This window comes from Mesoplodon densirostris, chromosome 3 (assembly GCF_025265405.1).
Source record: "Mesoplodon densirostris isolate mMesDen1 chromosome 3, mMesDen1 primary haplotype, whole genome shotgun sequence".
NCBI lineage: Eukaryota > Metazoa > Chordata > Mammalia > Artiodactyla > Ziphiidae > Mesoplodon > Mesoplodon densirostris.
The window spans coordinates 118935037-118959453 of NC_082663.1; the positions used below are offsets into that span (position 1 = coordinate 118935037).

The following is a 24417-nucleotide window of genomic DNA, read 5'->3' on the forward strand; positions in this document are numbered from 1 at the left end:
AGTTGACGCTGTGTATCACGTTTGGTGTGTGTTCCTGGGTGTGTGAGTGCGCTGTCGTTATCTAGATGTTCCTATTTGATGTCAGTGTGTTTGAGGTAACCGTTGCGGTGTGAATAGTCCACGTCTGTGTATCTTTCCTGGGTCTCCTTCCCAGCTCCCCCACTCACTGCATCCCATCATTCTTGAAGGATGGGCGGTCGTGGGGACACTAGCCCAGCTCCACTCCGGTTTTCCTGAGAGAACACGACAGGACTCCCAGTGTTCCCCGCGGCCGCCGGGGTACGCCGGAAAGGCCGTTGCGCATGCACATGTGTGCCGCTTAGGCGACGAGAACTTTGAGGTCGCCCTTTCTCTCCCGCGCGCTCTCTGGTGGCCTCGGAGGGCAACGATGACAAAACGAGAGGCGGAGCCGCCGGCGGCGGCGGAAGTGAAGTCACTTCCGGGCTGGGGTGTTTGTTTGGACTGGAGAAGGGAGGCGGCGGGCGAAGCGCGCGTCGAGCGGGGTAGCGGCGCTGCCTGTGGAGATCCGCGGAGGCCTACCAGATTCGTTGGCTGCCGTCCCCGCTGCCGTGCACTGGGTGAGGGGTTCTCTCGGGTGGAGCGGCGAGAAGGGTGCGGCGGCCCGGCGGTCGAGGGGCAGCACCTCGGCGACGGCTGAGGGGCCTAGAGGGTCCCCTGGGTTGTTGGCCACCAAGCCTGTGTGGCCCCCATTGTTCTTTGCCTCTTCCAGCCGAGTCTGAGGGATGATCTTGGACCGACTTAGTCTCTTTCTTCTCTGAGAAATGGCCGTCGCTTTTTTCTCATTGTCATTATTATGGTTTGGACCTCGCAGCTCTCTATCCGGGTCCTCGGTGGCGCGCGAGGGTTGCCGGGATAGCACTTTCTCGCGTGCTCCCCCTCCCTCCAATCGATTCACCCACCCTCCGATACCCTTTCCCCCTGCCCCCCACTGCCGCCTCGGCAACAAAGCTCATTGTTTCTCCCCACTTTACGCCTGCGCGTCGCCACGCGCAGCCCCTACTTGCTGCGCTTGCGCGCTCCTCCAGAAGCTTGGGTGGGGGAAGAGAAAGGGGCGGAGGGACTGGCGGGCTGGCGAGCGTCCTAGGGGAGCATTCTGTAACCGTCCACGAGCCTGTACCTTTCTGATGATCCCCCTTTCTCCGGTTTCTTCGCCTTCCCCTGACCCTTATTTTTAGTTACATTGTATTCCGTGCTCGGGATAGGAGGGCCTTTGGAGTACTGGCAGCTCCTACTCCAGGACTGTTTTGAACCAGATGAACCCATCCAATTCATATTCTTTTGATTTTGGTTATCTCACTTTTTAATTTCTACTACTGTGCTTATTCCCTCCCACCATCAAAAATATATGGCTTATGGTAAAGTTGTTTGTTTCAAAACATTTGTTGAAGCAGTCAGCAATGGTATTCTCTAGTAACTGCAAAAGGTGGCCTTTTCTGCTTCCTTTTATTGTCTTATTTTCCCTGATTTTGCAACCCCATCATCTCACAGAAACCGCAAACTCTAGAAAGAATTTGGCTTCCAGTATGCCATGGGATGAGGTCTAACAGCTGACAGCTTTTGACATTTCAACAGAAGACAAATTCCCATTTTGCATGTGCTGGCTTATCTTGTTAACCTGATAGCATAATTTGTCACAATTTGCCTTTGAGCAGTTGGTCGGGTGTTGGTTTGCGTTTGAAATTTCGTGGGGTGCAGATTATTTTTGCAAATAAGGGTCTCTCAGGGTTTTTAATGAGATTCCCAGTGTTTGCTGTTTTTTGCTTCTGTTTCCGGTTTGTGAGAGGATATATGGGGCAAATTAGTCTGTTTATATTATTTGTTAATTGTGAACTTGAACAGAACTTAATTTTTTCTCACAAGTAAGTGTCTATGATAAAAAGATGGGTAACTCTCCCAAAAGTATAGCCTCCTTATCTGTTTCTTTCAGGAATGGGAGCTAAGTGGGTTTCATATTTATTATTAACCTGTGAAATAGGCAGGGGAAGTTTTTTTTTAATACAAATTTTAAATTATTTATTTATTTATTTTTGGCTGTGTTGGGTCTTCGTTGCTGTGCGCGGGCTTTCTCTAGTTGCCACGAGTGGAGGCTCCTCTTTGTTGCGCTGTGCAGGCTTCAGTAGTTGTGGTTCACGGGCTTAGTTGCTTCGCAGCATGTGGGATCTTCCCGGACCAGGGCTTGAATCCCTGTCCCCTTCATTGGCAGGCGGATTCTTAACCACTGTGCCACCAGGGAAGTCCTAGGCAGAGTAAGTTTTATCCTGCCCTTTTTGAAATCGGGAAAATAGAAACTTGAGAGATTATTTTATTAGGCACATATTTCCATAGCACTTAGTAATGCCAGGCATCGTTCGAAGTGCTTTTACAAGTATTTAATCTTTAATGTCTGTAGGCAGTAAGTACTACTGTAAAATGAAGATTATAAATGAGAAATGTGAAGTAACTTGCCCACTGTTACATAGCTAATAAAAGCTGGAATTCAAATCCAAATACTCCAGAGATTATGTGCTCTTAACCACTATAGTGTGTTGCCTGGAATTTAGTAGCATATCCAAGGCCCTCTAGGTGGTTAGTGGCATATCTGGGACTTGAATCCAATGCAAGGTTAAAGTTGTCCAAGTTGTTGTCTTTGTGATCTGGATCACCCTGTTGCACAGATACATTAATAGTTTGTATATGTTACAGCCTGAGGTTCAGTTCCAATAACTCAAATCTTTTTTCTTAATGTCCTCATCGTTTAGAGTGGTGCTGTCCAGTAAGATAGCTACTAAGCACATGTCTGTTGAGCACCTGAAATGTAGCAAGTGCAACTGAAAAACTAAAATTTTAATTGTATTGAATTAAAATTAAATTTAAATAGCCACATGTACCTGGTGGCTACCACATTGGGTAGCGTGAGTTTATTTGAATTGCCTTTGCTTTTTATTTTTTGTATCAGTTTTTATAAATAAGGATGGTATTTCTGATGTGCTTTTATCAGCAGTGTTGAGCCATCCTTACTCTGACCTGATCACCCTGGTTACACTACAGTTGAGATTAGGGTTATACTCTCTGGGACTTTTCTGTGACATTGTTTCACTCCTACAGATGTTTGGACCTATTATTTTTATTTATACAAATTTATATTTGCTCTAAGTGTTTAAGAATACTGTTATGTGCCAGGCTGTCTGCCTAGGTACAGATGGGGAACCTGAAACACAGAGAGGTTAAATAACTTGCCCATCGTCACATGGCTAGAAAGGTAGCCTGGTTCCAGAGCCCCTTTTTTGTTTTTTTAATTTTTAATTTTATTTTTATTTGTTTATTTTTGGTTGCGTTGGATCTTCGTTGTTGCGCGCGGGCTTTCTCTAGTTGCGGCGAGAGGGGACTACTCTTCCGTTGTGGTGCGCAGGCTTCTCATTGCAGTGGCTTCTCTTGTTGCAGAGCACAGGCTCTAGGTACGCGGGCGCAGTAGTTGTGGCACGCAGGCTCTAGACCACAGGCTCAGTAGTTGTGGCGCACGGGCTTAGTTGCTCCGCGGCATGTGGGATCTTCCTGGACCAGGGATTGAACCTGTGTGCCCTGGATTGGCAGGTGGATTGTTAACTACTGCACCAGCAGGGAAATCCCAGAGCCCATGCTTTTAATCATTCCTTTATACTGCCAAACATTAAAACAAAATATTCAGCGCTGCTCACAGACTTCTGAATTAAATACAGAGGGTGATGCAGAAATTTCTTTATCTTCTCTAAAATACATACGTATAAAATATATATGTGTACAGATAAGGTTAAGGAGTCTACTGTAGTTCAAAGTAGAGTCCAGTGGAATAAGAAAAGGTGTTATGTCTGTGGGGTCAGTTTTTTTTGGGGGGGGGGTTGGGGTTTTTTGGCCGTGCCACGGCTTGTGGGATCTTAGTTCCCTGACCAGGGATCAAACCCAGGCCCCCAGCAGTGGAACCCCGGAATCCTAACCACTGGATCACCAGGGAATTCCCTGTGGAGTCAGTTTAATGAAAAAAGTGGAAAGAGAATCCTGTTTGAATTTTAATGAGAATTTTTTTGAAGAGTTAATGTTTTTATTTTTTTATTACAGTTTTATTGAGATATAATTGAAATATATAGCACTGTGTAAGTTTAAGGTATACAGCATAATTTGATTTACATATATCATGAAGTGTCTAATGAGAATTCTTAAGAAAGTAGGGGGAGACTTTTCTAAAACTTAGAAGATTTCCATATTTTAAAATTTTGTAGGGACTATGAAAGGATGGACACTGCTGGAAACCAGAATGTGTAAGAGGCATTTCAGAAGGGAACAAACAGCTGAAATAAAGAGTTTGTAGATTTAAAGTGCCAGGCATCAGAAAAAACAGCTCTCACCTAACCAGAATCTGGCAAAATCTCTGAATTTAGGTGTTAGGCTCTCATATCAGGCGTGATGTAAACAGCATGTTTACAAAAGAAAGAAAATTCATTTTCTACAATAGTGAAAGTTGGAATATTCGTAGGTTATTGATAGAAAGGACAAGTCTAAATCTGTCCCACTTAATATTACTGTTCAAATATGAAAGCAAAAGACAGTTTCAGACATGAAGTAGCTTAGAAATTTGTAACCTTTTGAAGAAATATTAAGGCAAAACAAAGGTGTCAAGTTAGGGGAAGATGATTCTTTACATATATAATCTAGGGGAAAACCTAATAGTGTAGATCTAACAGTGCTCAATTATTTCTACAAAACTCAGGATATGGGGTGGGGAGAGGAATTGGGTAAGTAAAATCATTCTAAAGGTCTTGCTTTGTCTGGGAGCAGGGATTGGGTTGGATATATTGAAGAAGGTAAAGCATTCTAAATGTCTTGGGTTGGTTTGAGGGTGTATAGAGTATTTTTTTAATCGATAGAAAACTGTTCAAACTAATTTCACAATAGATATGTCAAATCATTGTGCTGTACACCTTAAACTTATACAGTGCTGTATGTCAGTTACATCTCAAAACTGGGGGGAAAAAACCAACTGAAATTCCACAGTAGTTTGTAAGTTACAGAAAATAAATCAAGTATTTTTTTAAAAATCTGCTTAAAATAGGAAAGTAAACATTACAGGAATAGAATGTAAAAAGAAACTAAGAAAGCTAAATACGAAGTTATGATGAAAGACAATACCAAGCATCAGTTACCAAAAATGTTAATTCCCTGTGAGACAGATCCTCAGACTGGGTCAGGTAATCTAGCTGTTATAGTAGAGGACTTGAATATTTCACTTTCAGAATTTAACAGGTAAAGTTTAAAAAAAAGAAAGAAAAAAAAGACCAGCCTAATATATATGCATCATTTTTTATGTAAGAAATAGAAATCACAACAAGGTCCTAATGTATAGCACAGGGAACTATATCCAATATCTGTGAAACCATAATGGAAAAGAATATAAAAAAAGAATGTGTATATGTGTATAACTGAGTCACTTTGCTGTACAGCAGAGATTGGTACAACATTGTAAATCAACTATACTTCAATTTTAAAAATTGAAAAAAAAAAGAAAAGAAAAGAAATGCAAGTCACACATTTTTCTCTTTAGGCCCAAGGAACATTTTGCAAAAATCATTAGTTGTCTGCAAACAAAACTGTAATAAATTCCCAAAAGTGAAGGTTTTCTGGCTGCATTTTATAACATAATAAAACTAGAAATCAGGCATCAAAAGGTAACCAAAAGAACCTTAACTACTTGGAAATTAAGAATATTCTTCTGAATAATCTCTGGCTTATTATAAATTAAATAATTTGTAGTTACCTAAAGTTGGTAACTGTATATTAAAATTTCTAGGGAAAATTCATAGATAAAAAATTTTTATTTGTGAAAGGTTGAAAATAAACATTTGTCAACTTGAAAAACAAAGAGCAACAAATTGAAGTTATGTAAAAAGGAAGGGAAAAATAATGTGAGGAAAGTAAAATTAATAAAATAAAAAATAAGTAGAAAAGATCAATAAAACCAAAAGCAGGAGTTTTGTTTATTAAAGTTGAATTTTTAAATAGGTAATCCAGGGCTTCCCTGGTGTCACAGTGGTTGAGAGTCCGCCTGCCGATGCAGGGGACACGGGTTCGTGCCCCGGTCCGGGAAGCTCCCACATGCCGCAGAGTGGCTAGGCCCGTGAGCCATGGCCGCTGAGCCTGCGCGTCCAGAGCCTGTGCTCCGCAACGGGAGAGGCCACAGCAGTGAGAGGCCCGCGTACCGCAAAAATAAATAAATAAATAAATAAATAAATAAATAAATAAATAGGTAATCCATTCCCCAAAAAAGATACAAAAAATATCCTTAGCCATCTAGTTCTCCTCCCTGTAGGTAACCAGTATTCTCAGTTTTGTTTTTAGCAGCTCTTACTGAGCTATAGTTCACATACCATGCAATTCATCCATTTGAAGTGTATAGTAGAGTAGTTTTTAGTATATTGCCAGAGTTGTGCATTGATCACCACAGTCAATTTTAGAACATTTTCATTACCCCAAAAAGAAATCTTGTTCCCATCATCTGTCATACAATATGTGTTCCTTGGTGACTAGCTTCTTTCATTTAGCATATTTTCAGTATTCATCCATTTATCAATTGGTGGACCTTTGGGTTGTATCCACTTTTTGGCTATTAAAAATAATATTTCTGTCGGGCTTCTCTGGTGGCGCAGTGGTTGAGAGTCCGCCTGCTGATGCAGGGGACACGGGTTCGTGCCCCAGTCCGGGAAGATCCCACATGCCGCAGAGCGGCTGGGCCTGTGAGCCTGAGCCTGCGCGTCCAGAGCCTGTGCTCCGCAATGGGAGAGGCCACAGCAGTGAGAGGCCCGCGTACCGGGAAAAAAAAAAAAAGAATAATATTTCTGTGAACATTTGTGTGTATAAGTTTTTATGTAGACATTTTTATTTCTCTTGGGTATATACTTAGGAGTGGAATTGCTGAGTTATAAGGTAATTCCGTGTTTAATCTTTTGGGGAACTGCCAGACTTTTCCAGAGCAGCTGCACCATTTTAACATTCCCACTGGCAGTGAATGAGCATTCCATTTCTCCACATTTTCACTAATATAAAGTGGTATCTCGTGGTTTTGATTTGCATTTTCCCTGATGGTTAAGGATGTTGAGCATCTTTTCATGTGTTTATTGGCCTTTGGAGAACTGTCTATTCAGATCCTTTGCATTTTTAAATTGGTTGTTTTGGGGACTTCCCTGACGGTCCAGTGGTTAGGACTTTGCCTTCCAATGGCCGGCGGGGGGCGGGGGGGGGTTGCAAGTTCAATCCCTGGTTAGGGAGCTAAGATCCCACATGCCTCGGCCAAAAAACCAAAACATAGAACAGAAGCATATTGTAACAAATTTAATAAAGACTTTTTTAAATGGTCCACATCAAAAAAAAATCTTAAATTGGTTGGTTGTCCTTTTATTATTGAGTTGTAATAGTTCTTTATATGTTCTAGATATAGTTCCCTTATCAGATACAATTTGCTTCTCTGCTTTTTGTCTTTCTAGAGATTCTATGCATTTGCAAATTGTGAACACACACACCTTTCTTTTATATATATGAAGAGTTTTATTACACTTGCTGTTCTGCAAATTGCAAAGTTGGAATTTTTTTTTTCCTACGATAAATCCCTGGTAGGCCTAATCGAGGAAAAGAGGAACATAGTCAAATTAGCTATGAAATAGGAGAAATTAGATAGTTTTATGGAGAAATAAAATTTTAGTGAAATAAAAATTACCATAGTTAACCAGAGAGGTAGAAAACCTGAATAGATGAATCAAAACAAGAAAAACAAAATTAAAGGTTGTTAATAATGTACTAGTTTAAAAAGTACCAAGCTCTTATAATTTTAGATTCATTTGTCTTCAGGGATCCCATAATTCTTGTTATTCAAATGATTCCTTAATATAAGGATGGGAAGTTTCTAGTTCATTTGTTTGAAAACTATTTTCTGTAGAGTTCTAGTAATCTGGGTTTGCAGTTATTTTCTTTCAGTGTGGTCTTTTGCTTTTCATTATTGTTGAAAAGCAGCTGGTTTTTCTCATTCTTTTTTGAAAATAATGTCTTTGGTTTTTAGAATTCTCTTTGATATTCTGCAGTTTGATATATCTTGCTTTTTATTTATCTTACTTTGAGATTCTTGGGCTCCTTAAACATGTTGGTTGATTGCTTTCATCAAATATGCAATATTCAGATCCTGCCTCTGCCCTATGTTTCTTCTTTTCTTCTTCAGGAATTCGATAGTTGTCACTCTGCCCTCTACATTGTTTGAATCCTCTTTTGTATGTTCTATCTTTTTGCTGTTTTCTGGGTACTTTCTTTTGTTTTCCAATCCTATTGTATCTCATCTGCTGCCAGACTTATTACATTTTTGTTTATGTTGTTATTTCTGTATATCCAGAAGTTTTATTTGGCTCTTTTCCAAATCTACTATGCACTTTTTATATTTTGCTGTTTTCTGAAGATATTTTCAAGCTTGATATGTAATGATCATTTTTGTCATCTACCACATGGGTCTGGTTATGCCTTCTATAAATTGCTCTGATTCTTGCATGTTGTATCTTGCTTTTTCCTTCTGGATTTAGTTATCTTTCATTTTGAACTCTTTATTGGCCTTGAAAAATCATTTTTGGAGGTCCTTAAGGCCTAGCATGAAGATGCCTTCCTCCCAGGGAGTTTTACATTTGCTTTTTCCAGGCACTGGCACTAGAGACACTACCAAGTCAGGACTACTTCATACTCATTTCATGACTTGGGATGTTCTGGACCTCCCAGGTGATGAATTTATTCCTCCTATCCACAGGAGGACCAACCACAGTCACAGTGTCTGTGTTCCATTCCACCTTTTCCTTTTGATTTGCTTGGTGGGGAGTGGGAGTTGCTTTTGGTTCACCCTTACCCTGAGCCTATAGCCCTTTAGGGTCCCAGCTTAGAGTGGGGAGGATCTTCTCTTCAGTTTTCCACCTTGACCTTTATGCCTTTTGCCCCATGAAGCATCCAAGGTCAAAGAAGGCTACTGGGCAAAAGTCCTCAGTGCGAAGGCAGCTTCAGTGTTTAAAAGTTCCACTTTGTTCTCAGAATTCCCACTTTACTTACTCTTCAACACTTTAATGCTTTTAAGTGTTTCTTTAAGACTATGGCATCCGACACTTCCAGTTTTCAATGGAAAGACTGGTCCAAATAACCTAGCCCACCATTATTGGTAAAAAGAAGTCCTGACTCATTTATGTTTTAAGGAATGTTAAAACAATTCCAAGTAAACGGATGTACCATCTTCCTGGCCAGAAGGCTTAATATAAAAAGATGATCCTGATTAAGCTGCAAATTTTTAATAAAATTCCAGTCAGACTCTTATGGAAAAATTATTCTAAAGTTCATATGAAGAATAAAAGTGCAAGATTTCCACCCCCCAAAGAAAGTTGAGATGTGAGTTGTGCTACTACGTATTTAAACTTACTGAAAGGCTCCTGTAATCAAAAGAGTAAAATACAGTGCTGAAATATTTGAGGATGAAAGGTCATAATGTCTGCAACTTATCAGATGGTTAAGCAAAAAAACTGTATAGAGAAAACAACTGTGGCAAAATGTTAACAGTTGATGAATCTAGATGAAAAATACAAATGTTCACTGTACTATTATTATGACTTTTCTGTAAGTTTAAAATTCTTCAAAATAAAAGTTGGGGATTAAACAGTATACATACAATACACCATCATGGAACAAAGAATCTAGAAACCATGTAAGTGGGAATTTGATTATGATAAACATCAGGGACAAGCTTTCATTAAATAATGATGAATGATGTGTTCATATGGAAAAATATAGATCTTTCACATCATACTCAAAGAAATGTTCACACGAGTTAAAGATTTAAATGTAAAAAAAAGAAACTATAAAAATACTGAGAGAAAATAAAGGAAATATAACCTCAAGGTAGGAAAAGACTTACTAAGCAAGATAAGCATATCCCAGGAGCTGTAGAGGAAAACAGATTCTTTTTAAGCCCATCTGTTTGCAAAAGTAAAATGCTATGTTGCTTATATAGAGAACTGTTGAGGATGCAGAGAAATGGGAGCATTCAGTGTATTATAGGAATGTACACTACCATAATATTTTTGGCAAATAATCTGTCTTCTCTTAAAGCTACAAGTGCACACGGCCTTTGACCCAGTTATTCCCACTTACCAGAATGTATCCCACAGAAAGCTCAAATAGAAAAGTATATGTGTACAAGGGTGATCGAAGCAGGATTGTTTGTAATGAAAAAACTGGAAATGTAAATGCATCAAAGGGGGAATTGTTGAGTAATTGGTGCTGTATCAATTAAAAAGTAAAGTGTACTTCTACATGTTGATTAGTAAGGATATTTCATGTAATATATTTAGCATGATTCTGTAAAATATATAAATCCTTTATGTGTGTTTCTATAAGCAAAGAGATATGAAAGGACACGTACTAAGCTGTTAACATTACCTCTGAGTAGGATTGGAGATCAAAAGGAAAAAACTTACATACACTTAGGACCTGTTTTGTACATTCAATTTTTTTTTTTTTTTTTTTTTTTTTGGCTGTGTTGGGTCTTCGTTGCTGTGGGTGGGCTTTCTCTAGTTGTGGTGAGTGGGGGCTCCTCTTCATTGCAGTGCACGGCTTATTGTCGTGGCTTCTCTTGTTGCAGAACATGAGCTCTAGGCGCACAGGCTCTAGAGCACGGGCTTAGTTGCTCCACGGCATGTGGGATCCTCCTGGGCCAGGGCTCAAACCCGTGTCCCCTGCATTGGCAGGCAGATTCTTAACCACTGCGCCACCAGGGAAGCCCTAACTTTTTTTTTAAGTAGGATGTACTTTGTATATGTACATTTCTTTCACTTTAATGCTTCTTTTTCCAACAAGATTTCCTAACTATGTACAAAATTTTTTAAATGATTATTGAAAACACTGTAAGATGATACATTGCTGTTTTACTGTTTTGTAATTTTTGTTTAGGAAAATCTTAACTATGTGTAGTCTAACAACTACTAGATATTTAATATTAGTAATTTAATATAGCTTGTTCAGAGTTAGTATTACTATGTTATTTTAAAAATCCTTTTATGAGAGTAAGGCTAAAAAATTATTTGAATTACAATTTTCTGATAATTTTAGGATTTTAAAGCATAATAAACATTATTTGAAGTAAATATGAACATTAAAAAATTGCGGGGAAATTATTGGCTTTCTCAGTTCATTTCTGCCAGTTTTAAAGTGGTTTGGATTGAAGCATGAACAAAGATAAGATAGCAACAGATTGGTATGGTTTGATTACCAGATTTTTTTTTTAACTGTATTTGTCGAGTTATTATCTACATTGTGCCCTCAGACATCACTCAAGCAAATTAGGTGCTTCTGTTGTATTTCCAGTAGTTCCTCTTTTAGTTTTGGTTGGTTTTGTTCTAGAGAAAAATTTTTTCTCAGCCACAAGAGACTAATATATATAGATTTGAGCTCATTGACTCTTGGAGTCTTGAAGCTGCTTCTTTTGGGCTGCCTCTGAATGGGATGATAATACACCCCAGCAATACACCTTTCACTATATATTTTTTTGGTGGTTTTCCTAGTGGTTACCCTGGGAATTACAACTAACATCTTAGTTTGTAACAAGTATGAACTAGTAATAATTTAGTTTCGTATAGAGAGAAAGAGGGGTTATAAAGCAAAAAATACATTATTAGTGATTTTTGTATTTACCTATGTAGTTACCATTGTTGTTTATTTCTTTGGATGAATTCAAGTTAATGCTCGTATTTTTTTGTTTCAACATGAAGGACTCACTTTAGGTTTTCCTATAGGACAGGTCTATTGGTGATGAATAAGCTCTTACTTTTTTACTTATCTGGGAATGTCTTACTTTTTTTTTTAGTCACTTTGTATATGTTTTCCTACTGCCTTCTGGCCTCTGGTTTCTGATGTGAAATCAGCTATTAATCTTATTTTGAAGATGCTCTCTTTGACTTTCAATAACTTGATTACAGTGTGTCTCAGTGTGGATTGCTTTGAGTTTATCCTGCTTGGAGTTTGTTGAGCTTCTTGGATGTGTAGACTAACATAGATTTCATCAAGTTGGAGGAGTTTGGGGCCATTATTTCTTCTAATACTCTTTCTCTTCTCCTTCTGGGACTCCCATTATGCATATGTTGGTACATGTAGCAGTGTCCTACTGGTCTCTGAGGTTCTGTTCATTTTTCTTCATTATTTTCTCTTTCTGTTTCTCAGACTGAATAATCTCAGTTGACTTACCAAGTTTGCTTATTCTTTCCCTGCTCAAATCTGCTATAAACCCTCAAGTAGAATTTTCATTTATTGTACTTTTCATCTCCAGGATTTCTACTTGGCTTTTTTTAATAATTTGTCTCTATTGATATTTGCTATTTGATGAAGCTATTTGCTATTTTTATGGTTTCCTTTAGTTCTTTGTACGTGGTTTCCTTTGGCTCTCTGGACATTTAAAACACCTGATTTAAAAGTCTTTGCCTAGGGCTTCCCTGGTGGCGCAGTGGTTGAGAGTCCACCTGCCGATGCAGGGGACGTGGGTTCGTGTCCCGGTCTGGGAAGATCCCACATGCCGCGGAGCGGCTGGGCCTGTGAGCCATGGCCGCTGAGCCTGCGCATCCAGAGCCTGTGCTCCGCAGCGGGAGAGGCCACAACAGTGAGAGGCCCGTGTACCGCAAAAAAAAAAAAAAGTATTTGCCTAATAAGCCTAATGTCTGGGCTTCCGCAGGGACACTTCCTACTAACTTCTTTTTTTTTCCTGTTTATAGGCCATACTATCTTATTTTTTTGCATGCCTCATAATTTTTGTTGAAAACTGAACATTGTGACTATTATATGGCAACTCTGGAAATCATATTCTCCCCTCTCCCCAGGGTGGTTGTTCTGCTTGTTCTGTTATTTGTTTAGTGACCTTTCTGAAAAAATTTTGTAAGAGCTTGTATTATTTTTTGTGTGGCCATTGAAGTCTGTCCCATTAGCTTAGTTGTCAGCTAGTTCTTTTCTTTTTTAAAAAAATTTATTTATTTTTAATTAATTTAGTTTGGGCTGTGTTGGGTCTTCGTTGCTGCACACAGGCTTTCTCTAGTTGCAGCGAGCGGGGGCTACTCTTCATTGCGGTGCACGGGCTTCTCATTGCAGTGGCTTCTCTTGTTGTGGAGCACAGGCTCTAGGTGTGCAGGCTTCAGTAGTTGTGGCTTGCAGGCTCTAGAGCACAGGCTCAGTAGTTGTGGTGCACGGCTTAGTTGCTCCGCGGCATGTGTGATTTTCCCGGACCAGGGGTCAAACCCGTGTCCCCTGCATTGGCAGGCAGATTCTTAACCACTGCGCCACCAGGGAAGTCCCAGCTAGTTATTTTCAAGAGATGTCCTTTACTACCCCTAAGCAAAAAATAAAACTCTCCCAGTCTTGGCAGATGGGTTTTTGTGTATGCCGAGGTACATCTTTAACACTCGGGCAGTTTACAGCTCTTTCTTAACCTTCATTTTATGTGCAGAGCCAGAAGCCTGAAAAATGTAGGGCCTTGTTAGGTCTTTTCTGAGCATGCTGCCAGCACTGGGCATGCCCATGGCCTTTTAGGTTTCCCAGAATATGCAGGAGCTTTTCAAAGCTTTTATTCCCAAAGCATCTCCTTCACCAGCCTTTCCTCCCAGGCTTTTTTTTTTTTTTTTTTTTGCGGTACGCGGGTCTCCCACTGCTGCGGCCTCTCCCGCTGTGGAGCACAGGCTCCGGATGCTCAGGCTCAGCGGCCATGGCTCACGGGCCCAGCCGCCCCGCGGCACGCGGGATCCCCCCAGACCAGGGCACAAACCAGCTCCCCTGCATCGCCAGGCGGACTCCCAACCACTGCGCCACCAGGGAAGCCTCCTCCCAGGCTTTTTGCCCCAACTGTTATTCTTTGCAGGCATTGGCTACTACATTTGCCTTTAACAATTTAAAATTGTAAATTTTATGGTATTTGAACTATATACTCAATTTTTTAAAATAGCAAAACACACGACACAATCTAAAGAGTGTGGTCTAAGAAGGATCAAGAACAGGTCATAGGGCTTCCCTGCTGGCCCAGTGGTTGAGAGTCCTCCTGCCGATGCAGGGGACACGGGTTCGTGTCCCGGTCCAGGAGGATCCCACATGCCGCGGAGCGGCTGGTCCCATGAGCCATGGCCGCTGAGCCTGTGCCTCCGGAGCCTGTGCTCTGCAACGGGAGAGGCCACAACAGTGAGAGGCCCGCATACTGCAAAAAAAAAAACAGGTCATAGAAGAAAATTTAAAATCTGATACAATACCTTATATTAGAACACCTTGTACTCAGTAATTGTAGGTCTGTCAACGTTCTGAAAGTAAATGATACTTACCCCTCTGGCTTTTCACTTGGCTAGCTGTATCAGAAATCTGGTCAGCAGTTGTTCCTTCCTCAGCTATCTTAAGGTGTAAGATTAGTGCCCAGGCTCCAGTTGATTTTTACTGGTTCCAGTTATGATTTGTTTCCCAAATATTACTTGACCGAAATTTCATTTACTGTCCTTCATAGACTCTTTCACTGGGATCTATACCAAAGCCACGGGTTGTTTGATGAGGTGATAATCGGCAAAAAGCTGACCTAGAGACATGTCAAATGCAGGGATTGGGCCCTTTAGGCTAAGCACTGTTTATATTTTATTTGTTACTGGTTGGCATCAAACAAGGAGGGAGGGAGTCCCTTGAGATTCTCAGACTACAGAATTTGCTGATGCAGATTTTTCATTGTTTCATTGTTATGCTTGTGAAATGTACGGAGAACACTTTTTTCTTTTAAAAAAATTGCGTTTATATATAGATAATTAGTCACCTGAAGCACATTCAAACACAAGTTAGTAGTATTTCTAGTATGTCTCACATGTATAATTGCTACTTAACTATTCAATTCTACTTGGATATCCTGTACTGTGTGCTAAACATGATTTTTATTTGCTGTTTTAACTAAAGATATGTCACTTATTAATATTGTGGTCTTCTGAAACGTAGGATTTGATGGGTACGAGTTGGGATAGGACACATGTTGGGAAAATAATAATGTAAAGCTGTTATAAATTGGGGTGTCTTTGAATATAGTTTAATGATCAGTTCATATGCAGAGTAAACAAAGTTCCATCCAGTTGCAAAGCAGAATTGACCCCCTGCTTTTCATAATATTTGAGTCTAGTCTAAAATGTAATTTGTTTAGGGCTTCCCTGGTGGCGCAGTGGTTGAGAGTCCGCCTGCCAATGCAGGGGACACGGGTTCGCGTCCTGGTTCTGGGAAGATCCCATATGCTGCGGAGCGGCTGGACCCGTGAGCCATGGCCGCTAAGCCTGCACGTCCGGAGCCTGTGCTCCGCAACGGGAGAGGCCACAGCAGTGAGAGGCCCGCGTACCACCAAAAAAAAAAAAAAAAAATGTAATTTGTTTAAAGATGAGCATATAAATGTTTGGTAGCCTTGACATATAAGCATGAGTAATTTTCTAAAAAAAAAAAAGAATGAGTAATTTTCTTTAGAGGAACTGATTGCTCTCTAGTCGAACGACACTTGTTATCAAAATAAGGGGGGTTGGGCTTCCCTGGTGGCGCAGTGATTGAGAGTTCGCCTGCCGATACAGGGGACACGGGTTCGTGCCCCGGTCTGGGAAGATCCCATATGCCACAGAGGGCTGGGCGCGTGAGCCATGGTCACTGAGCCTGCGCGTCCGGGAGCCTGTGCTCCGCAATGGGAGAGGCCACAACAGAGAGAGGCCCACGTACCGCAAAAAAAAATAATAATAAGGGGGTTTATTTAATCCAAGATTAATGATAAATAAAAGTATCAAAGATATCCATCATCTGTTTTCTTTTTTTTTTTTTTTTTTTTTTTTTTTTTTTTTTTTTTTGCGGTATGCGGGCCTCTCACTGTCGTGGCCTCCCCCGTTGCGGAGCACAGGCTCCGGACGCGCAGGCTCCGGACGCACAGGCTCAGCGGCCATGGCTCACGGGCCCAGCCGCTCCGCGGCACATGGGATCCTCCCAGACCGGGGCACGAACCCGTATCCCCTGCATCGGCAGGCGGACTCTCAACCACTTGCGCCACCAGGGAGGCCCCCATCATCTGTTTTCTGTCGTGTCTGCTTTCACAGTGCTTCACTTTCTTAACCTACATCATGTTTCCTTTCTACTCACAGCCTAGCACATAAATCTCAGTCTGTCTCTGCCTTTCTTTCATATACATACAACAATGAATAAGTAAGGCAGAAGTTCTCAGTAATTTTTAATTCAGGACTTCCTAACAATTGAAAATGCTACCACCATGATGACTGTTGTCATTAGTATTCAGTCTTGAGGGAAATGCATGTGTATGCCAGGATATGACCCCCTACCACAGCTTAGAGACTAAATTCATGTTATATGAACAGCTATAAGTTTTATTATACTTAGGTTTTCCTAAGGATAAGCCCATAAAATGAATGTAAAGGGCCAGGCAACATACATAGAGCAAGTCTTTACCTGAACCTTACCCAAAGAAAAAAACTATTTCTAGTAGGAGATTTTGGTTTTAGTATTTTATTTGATTATAAGTTTAAGAAGGCCTGAAGAAGTTTTTTTTTTTTAACTCTATTAGGTAGGCTATTTCCTTCCTTCGGCACAAGTCACACTAATGTTTGGATTTATGTACAAGTGACTCTTGCTTTATGTAAACCCATTTTTTTAGTAATTTCAGAGTCAGTGAATTGGTAGACTATTGTAGAATCTGAAACTTTATGCTTCATACTTTTAGCCTGCAACATATCAGCTAGGTTAGATCATGTTATCACCTATTGAGTAGAGTATAAGAAACCAGATCTACTATATGAGATTAGATGCCTGATACTTACTGTACAGTGGGAAAATCCAGACATGGAGGAACTCAACATGGACCCAAAGATAAAGCAAATAGAGAATGGGCTATGAAGTCGAGAGAGCCAGAGCTATACCTCGCGACTAAGGAACTAGGAGTTATTAAAAGTTTGTTAGTTTTCACTTCTAGTCTCTGGGCTTTTTTTTTTTTTTTTTTTTTTTTTTTTTTTTTTTTTTTTTTGCGGTACACCGGCCTCTCACTGTTGTGGCCTCTTCCGTTGCGGAGGCTCCAGACGCACAGGCTCAGCGGCCATGGCTCACAAGCCCAGCCGCTCCGCGGCATGTGGGATCTTCCCGGACCGGGGCACGAACCCGTGTCCCCTGCATCGGCAGGCGGACTCTCAACCACTGCGCCACCAGGGAGACCCTGGGCTTTTTAATAACAATTTTAAAAAGTAGAATTTGCTTTTCATAAAGTCTCTTGATGACTTAAGTCTTCCAAACCATGCTTGTTTTATAAAGCACAGAATATCCAATTTAAAAAAAATTTGATGGTTTGGGGATTCCATTTAAACAATTGATTGCCTTTGTTTACTGTTATTAGAAAACATTAGATGAATCTAGGCTATTCTCAGCTATTTCTTAAACATTAAAATCATTTAGGAGAAAAAGCTTTCCAATTGCTGTGTTTATCATGTGCGTTAATATATCATGTACATCTAATACCTAATCATGATGGCTGGTAATAATGGATGCTAGAACTGAAAGAATGACTGACTAGATTAACTGTATTGTTCTTCTTTTAAGGCTAAAAACTATATCTAACACCAACCATGAAAGATCCAAGTCGCAGCAGTACTAGCCCAAGCATCATCAATGAAGATGTGATTATTAACGGTCATTCTCATGAAGATGACAATCCATTTGCAGAGTACATGTGGATGGAAAATGAAGAGGAATTCAACAGACAAGTTAGTTTTGTGTATAAACATGCTCTTTTATTGTAGCCTATGACAGCTGTCAAATAATATAAATGTACTTTTCCCTGAAATGCGTTTTTCACTTGGTCCCTTATATATGAAATACATGCATTTATGTGCCACCACACCACTCCTATTTTAGTTGGATGCTGATTACTACCAGGTTTAACAGCTCATTGAAATAACCTAGGGAGCTTTTTTCGGGGTCCCACTCATAGATTCTGATTCAGAAGGATTTAGGGTGAAGCCTGGGAAACGTATTTTTGTTGTTTTTTTTTTTTTTTGCGCGGGCCTCTCACTGTTGTGGCCTCTCCCGTTGCGGAGCACAGGCTCCGGACGCGCAGGCCCAGTGGCCATGGCTCACGGGCCCAGCCGCTGCGCGGCATGTGGGATCCTCCCTGACCGAGGCACAAACCCGTGTCCCCTGCATTGGCAGGCGGACCCCCAATGACTGCGCCACCAGGGAAGCCCGGGAAACGTGTTTTTTAAAAGCTCCCAGGTGGTTCCAGTGAGCAATTAGGTTTGGAAACCACTACCTTACACCAGTCAGATTGTTCTATTGCAGTGAAAGTCAAGAGAGCTGGAATCAGGAGCAGATAGGCACAGGTACTGGGGTACAGATTGTACTGTTTTTCATGTAAGGTTCTCATTCTGATCAGCCTCAAAATCTGACACCACTGTTCTTTTTAGAGAACTCTCATACATTGATAGATGTCTTTTATTCCCATATTTCTGGCACCTGTTTCTACCTTTCATCTAGTTTCTCTCTGATCCTGGCTTTGATAATTAGTAGCCAGCTTGATTTCACCATATCCAGTTATATATATTCAAGAGTAAAGCAATGTAGTCTTATTTCAGTGAGATTGTTTAGTTGCTGACCCTACCCTCCAAATAATTTTTTTTTTTTTTTTTTTTTTTTTTTAAATTTTGGCTGCGCTGGGTCTTCGTTGCTGCATGAGGGCTTTTTCTAGTTGCGGTGAGCGGGGGCGACTCTGTTGCGGTGCGCGGGCTTCTTATTGAGGTGGCTTCTGTTGCGGAGCATGGGCTCTAGGTGTGCGGACTTCAGTAGTTGTAGTGCAAGGGCTCAGTAGTTGTGGCTCACGTGCTCTAGAATGCAGGCTTAATAGTTGTGGCGCACGGGCTTAGTTGCTCCGCAGCACGTGGGATCTTCCCGGACCAGGGCTCAAACCCGTGTCCCCTGCATTGGCAGGTGGATTTTTAACCACTGTACCATGTCCCCTGCATTGGCAGGTGGATTCTTAACCACTGTGCCACCAGGGAAGTCCTACCCAAAGATTTTTTTTTCCAGTCATTTTTGAGTGGGTTTAGGGTTTGTATATAGTTTTAGAAGTATCATAGGTAATTCTGATACACATTCCTCCATGAGAACACTTCTTTGTTACTTCTTCCCCGCCACCCTCAGTGGAAAAAAGGAATATTCTGCTGTGACAAATAAAGACATAGCAGAACCCTAAACAGATCTTTCCAGGTTTTATGGAAAAGATTTTTTTTCCTTAGCACAGAAGCAAAGGAGGAAGGTATAACATTGTTTCTAAATGGTTTAGTTCAAGATTCTTTAAGCCTTTTCTAGTGATGTCATCTTACCAAGTATGCTATAACTTACCCTTTATTTATTATAAATCCAGATAGAAGAGGAGTTATGGGAAGAAGAATTTATTGAACGCTGTTTCCAGGAAATGCTGGAAGAAGAAGAGGAACATGAGTGGTTTATTCCAGCTCGAGATCTCCCACAAACTATGGACCAAATCCAAGACCAATTTAATGACCTTGTTATCAGTGATGGCTCTTCCCTGGAAGATCTTGTGGTAAAGAGTTATTTTTTCATCTTTTTAAAACCTAGCTCAGCTCATCTCTCTCCCATAAGTGGAAAAGCTAGCAACCATCTATTTAAGAAGAGTTCTACATCTCTTCCCCTTCAGAAATTCTGCTGCTTCTTACTATGGAAGCAGAGGCCTCCTGGTCTCACTTATGATAAGGAGTGACTTCTGGCAACACTCTGGAGCTAGCCTGAGACTACTAACAGACTTCTTGCCACTGCTTTTAGTTATGATAACTATGTTGCCCTAGGAAATGTCTTAAAGCATTAATTCAAAAGGGAGTACACAGGATGTTCATGTGACTTGCCTATACAAAAGTAGCTTGATGGAGAGGTTTTGCTCTTTAATTGTCTTAAATATTTGGTGAAATTACAAATTTTTTCTGAAAGATAAAATTTGAGATTTTTTTTCCTGACCCAGGATTTTCATTGAGTTACCCTGACTCCATTTGGAACTGTGATAAGGACTTTTACAAGCTCTTGGCAGAAAAGGAACACAAATCTTTTTACATTTTTAGTTATTCTCAGTGTCTCATTGCTGATGGTTTATTTGTAGTGAAAAGTTTTTTCAGAAATTTTGATAACTAAGCATCAGTACTAGAGTAAAACCTAATGATTCCTTTGCTAAAATTAAGATAAAATAATTTAAAGTCAGAATGTTAAACTTTCTTTCCATATGGACAATCTGTCTAGTTGCTTCTACAAGATGGTTCTCTGGAATTTACCCCTAGACTCTGAAGTAATTTTTGCAGTTGTCTTCTGTTCACTGTGCAGTGATTTCCTAACCTGGCTGTATGTCATAATTACCTATGAAGCATTACAAAAATTTTCTCAGCATCATCCCAGACCTGCAGAATCAATCATCTAGGCATGTTAATTTTTAAAAAGCACTCCCAGAGGATACTGCCAGCCTGCCCTATCAGGCATTTGGAAACCATTTTTCTAAAGGGCTGTATAGAGAACACTGAAATTTACTTGTGGTATAGCTTTTGTTGCAGTAATGACAGTAACCCAATTGAGCAGATACATGATCTGAATAGTCTGTTGAGATATGCTTGCTTATGGCTACATTAGGCACTCCACAAATAATCCTAGTTGCTCTGAGGAGGGAAGCCCTTTGCTGGGCATAATCTGTAACTTTAACTGGACCCAGTATCTTTCCATTGTCTAGAAACTGGTTTGTTTGACTCAGTCTATTTGAGGTTAATTCCTTCTCATTCTTTTGTAGCTGCCAAAAGATTGGACATTCAAGAACACTGTTTTTAAATTTAAACCTCAGACTTCTAAAGTTTAGATATATTTCCCTTGAGAGAAGGGAATGGTTGTATATAAATTATGAAACTTAAATTATTGCTCCAACATGTTGTTTAATATGCTTTGGTCTTGAAGTAAGTGATATTGGGGGCTCAGATTCAATCTAAAATCCTGCCAGCATGCCTACATTTCAGGCCCTGGAATCCGTCCTGGTTTCTTTTTGTCTTGATAACTTGCATTCAGAGATGTGGTAGAGGAAAATTTCCAGCTATTCCCTATATGCTGACACATCTGCTTAGGAAAGTAAAGATTTAGAAATACAAAATAATGGTGGTACAAGTCTCTCAGGCTCTTAGAGGCTTTGGCCCAGTCTTCCCCTAACTGATGCAAAAATGAAGTCCCAAAGAGTGACTTATCCAGGCCTATATAAGAAGTTAGTTAGCAGAGCTGGGATTCCAACTTAGGTCTTCTGACTCCCCATGCAGTTTTCTTTTCCTCTTATATACCATGCTACCTGTGGGAATTAGAATACAGCAGTTGTAGAAAGACAACTCCATATTTTCAAGGAGCATCATAAAGTAAAATTAATCCATAAACCATTCCCCAATCACTTTTATCATCATTTCAACACTTGTGTAGTATTTTTGCATAGTATGAAACTGTTTAAATAGTAAGTCAAGTATCATAGTTAAATGAACAGAATTCCGTGTTCTGAGACATTCCTTTAATTGATGTGAAGTTAGTGAGTTTCTGATTATACTTAAGCAAATTTAATTTCAATTTCTACTTTCTCTTTAGAAAGTTGATAAAATTTGGTATAATATATGTAGCTTACCTCTGGTTCCTCCTTTCCCTGCTGTGGATTTTTTTTTTTTTTTTTTTTTTTGACTTAAGTTTGACCTTACAATCTGAATTCTTGCCTTTGTCTTATATTTTTGGAAGATGTTTTTGCATGTGGATCTGGGTTGACTGCTTCTGAGTATCTGAAGCTTATCTGTTAATGAACTTGCTTTTTTATGTACTTATTTTCCAGGTCAAGAGCAATCTGAATCCAAATGCAAAGGAGTTTGTTCCTGGGGTGAAGTACTAAAATATTTGAGTAGACGGGGCCCTCTTTTGGTGGATGTAGCACAATTTCCACACTGTGAAGGCAGTATTAGAAGACTTAATTGTAAAAGCTCTCTCTTGTCACTGTGTTACACTTATGCATTGCCAAAGTTTTGTTAGTCTTGCATGCTTAATAAAAGTGCTGAGACTGTTATTAAGTAAAAAGCTGTCAAACATTTACTGAAAATAGAATTGGCCCCATGGCTTGATGTGAAGACAGTGAGGAAAGAAGCACCAGTCAAGTTGTGTCAAAGCACCAAATTAAATGACCTCTAAATCTTAGTGAATTGTCCTTTTTGAGACTAAACTGGTCCCTTAGGGTTAACTAATACTTGTTAATGTCTAAACTTTTTTTAAATGAGTAAATTTAAGTTCTAGTAGTTAAGTTAATTTCTCAGTTCAGACTTAAATTTACATTTGTCCCCATCAGAAAGAATCTTCTTTTTCTGATGAAGGCTTGTTAGTTAATTTGAAATAATTTTTTATAAACAAGTATGTCTTAGGTTCACTACCTTGTAACCTTAGTAACCAAAGTCCTAGCTTTTATGGTATGTTATCATGTAAGAAATATTGAATTCCCCTAATGTTACATCTGAGAAAGTATGTGATTTGAGAATTGCATCCTCTTCTAAGGAGTCATTGCATCAAAGCTATACCTGTGTAAAGTCTAACATTTGACCAACCCATAACCAATTGAACAAAGAAATTGTAACCTGTGATTTGAGTGGTGCTTTTCCTTGCTTTGTTAACCATCACTACAATAGTCTGCAGCACAACTTTTCTTTTAACAAAGCTAGAACAGTTTTGGCTTCTTAAACTTCTTATTTGGGTAGGTTAAGCTGCCATACGTGTTCAGTGTGAATAGTGTTTAAGTTGAAAATATTGTAAAAAAATTATATTTTTTCAAAAATATTTAAAAAAATAAATAATAGTAGAACTGAGCAGATGGTTGTGTTTATTGGTGCTGGAATACAGACTCTCCAGTGGTGATACTTCCTTCAGCGTGGGCTCAGTCCCTCAGGACAACCCTGCTGGCAAGATTTGCTGAGAGAGCAGGCTTTATTATTAGATTCCATAGTGTCGAGTATGTTGTTATATAAGTGTCTGTCCAAAATACAGCAGTAAAATAAATCCCATAGCCCCTTGCGTAGCCCACCTTGATCACCTCAGGCTGCAGTGTCAAGACAATTGTATATATCCATGTTAAGAAACTTTCTGGCTGACCAGTATAATGGTAACCTTACTGTAGTATAAACTTTATTGAGTTTTGCCCTTCACAAACCATTGCTGCTCTGATTGGACTGGTTTGCTCTTTTGATTCACCTGGACCTTCCCCTTTTTCACCCTCACAAGCTAATTAATAATAGGTTTGTGGCTAATATTTATTTGGGATAGGCTGTCAACCAACTAGCAATTTCCTGGTTCCACATACAATTCTGCCCCACGGCCTTACTCAGTCGTTGATAATGTCCTCTGTGTTTTTCTTGAGCTTGGAGGGCTCAAGATTAAGAAGACCATCTAGTCAGTTCTGGGTCACATCCTTCCTAGGATCCTTTGGTGTGCGTACCTGTGCCTGGTGTTTTTTTAGTAGCTACCTTACTAAGCTAATAAACAGGTGGGTTTTTTAAGACACTAAAGCAGACGATCCTGCTTGGCTCTCATCCTTTTTGGAGCCATAATACCACCAGTCCCCTCTGTTCTCTAACAGCTCAGTACCACAAGTGGCACAGCAGGCTGCCAAGTATATGAGGGTTACAGATCACTTCTCTGAGCCTAGACGGGGGCAAATGAGTTCATTTCCACATACTGCCAAATTATCATCATGCAGCATAATTAGAGGTTATAAATTTGAATTAGAGAGGCATTGTTACCTAATGATTAAGAGCAAAGACCAGCCTATCTCAGGATTGTGTGATTAGTTGATACACATCAAGTACTTAAGACAATCCCTGGTACATAGAAATTTCTATTTAAGTGACTTATTACAATTAAGGAGTCATCTAAGCTAAGCTCTCACTTTGTTGGAACTTGTCTGAGGCAGTGTGCACATTAAAACTACTTTGATTTTTTTTAAGGGCTTGAAACACATTACTGCATCTGGGCCTATGTGGCATAGTTTTAGGGTAACTGAAGTCACTCTGTTTCGTAGGGGTTTTATTTTATTACAACTATTTAAACAAGGCACCTTATGTGAGAGGATTTTTCCTATTCTTGTGCTATGTCAGTTATTTCTCAACCTTTGCTATGTCATAAAGTGTGATTTATCATACTGGAGTGTAAGGATGAGGCTGCCTGTAGCTAGAGTTTACGGCTCATTGGCTCCAGTTGACCCAGTATCAGCCCAGATAACCAAAGGCCAAAGGAATCAATACTTCAGTATACTTGTAACCTCCT

General features: G+C 39.9%; 1 protein-coding gene across 1 annotated transcript; it reads left to right on the forward strand.

The window, feature by feature from the left end:
• Positions 1 to 451: 451 nt before the first annotated feature.
• On the forward strand, positions 452 to 22964 carry PAIP2 (poly(A) binding protein interacting protein 2). The gene is made up of 4 exons (XM_060091989.1): positions 452 to 578; positions 17653 to 17816; positions 19472 to 19651; positions 21950 to 22964. The coding sequence occupies exons 2-4, from the start codon at positions 17679 to 17681 to the stop codon at positions 22004 to 22006; spliced, it is 375 nt and encodes a 124-aa protein (XP_059947972.1). The 5' UTR covers positions 452 to 578; positions 17653 to 17678; the 3' UTR covers positions 22007 to 22964.
• The last annotated feature ends 1453 nt before the right edge of the window (positions 22965 to 24417 follow it).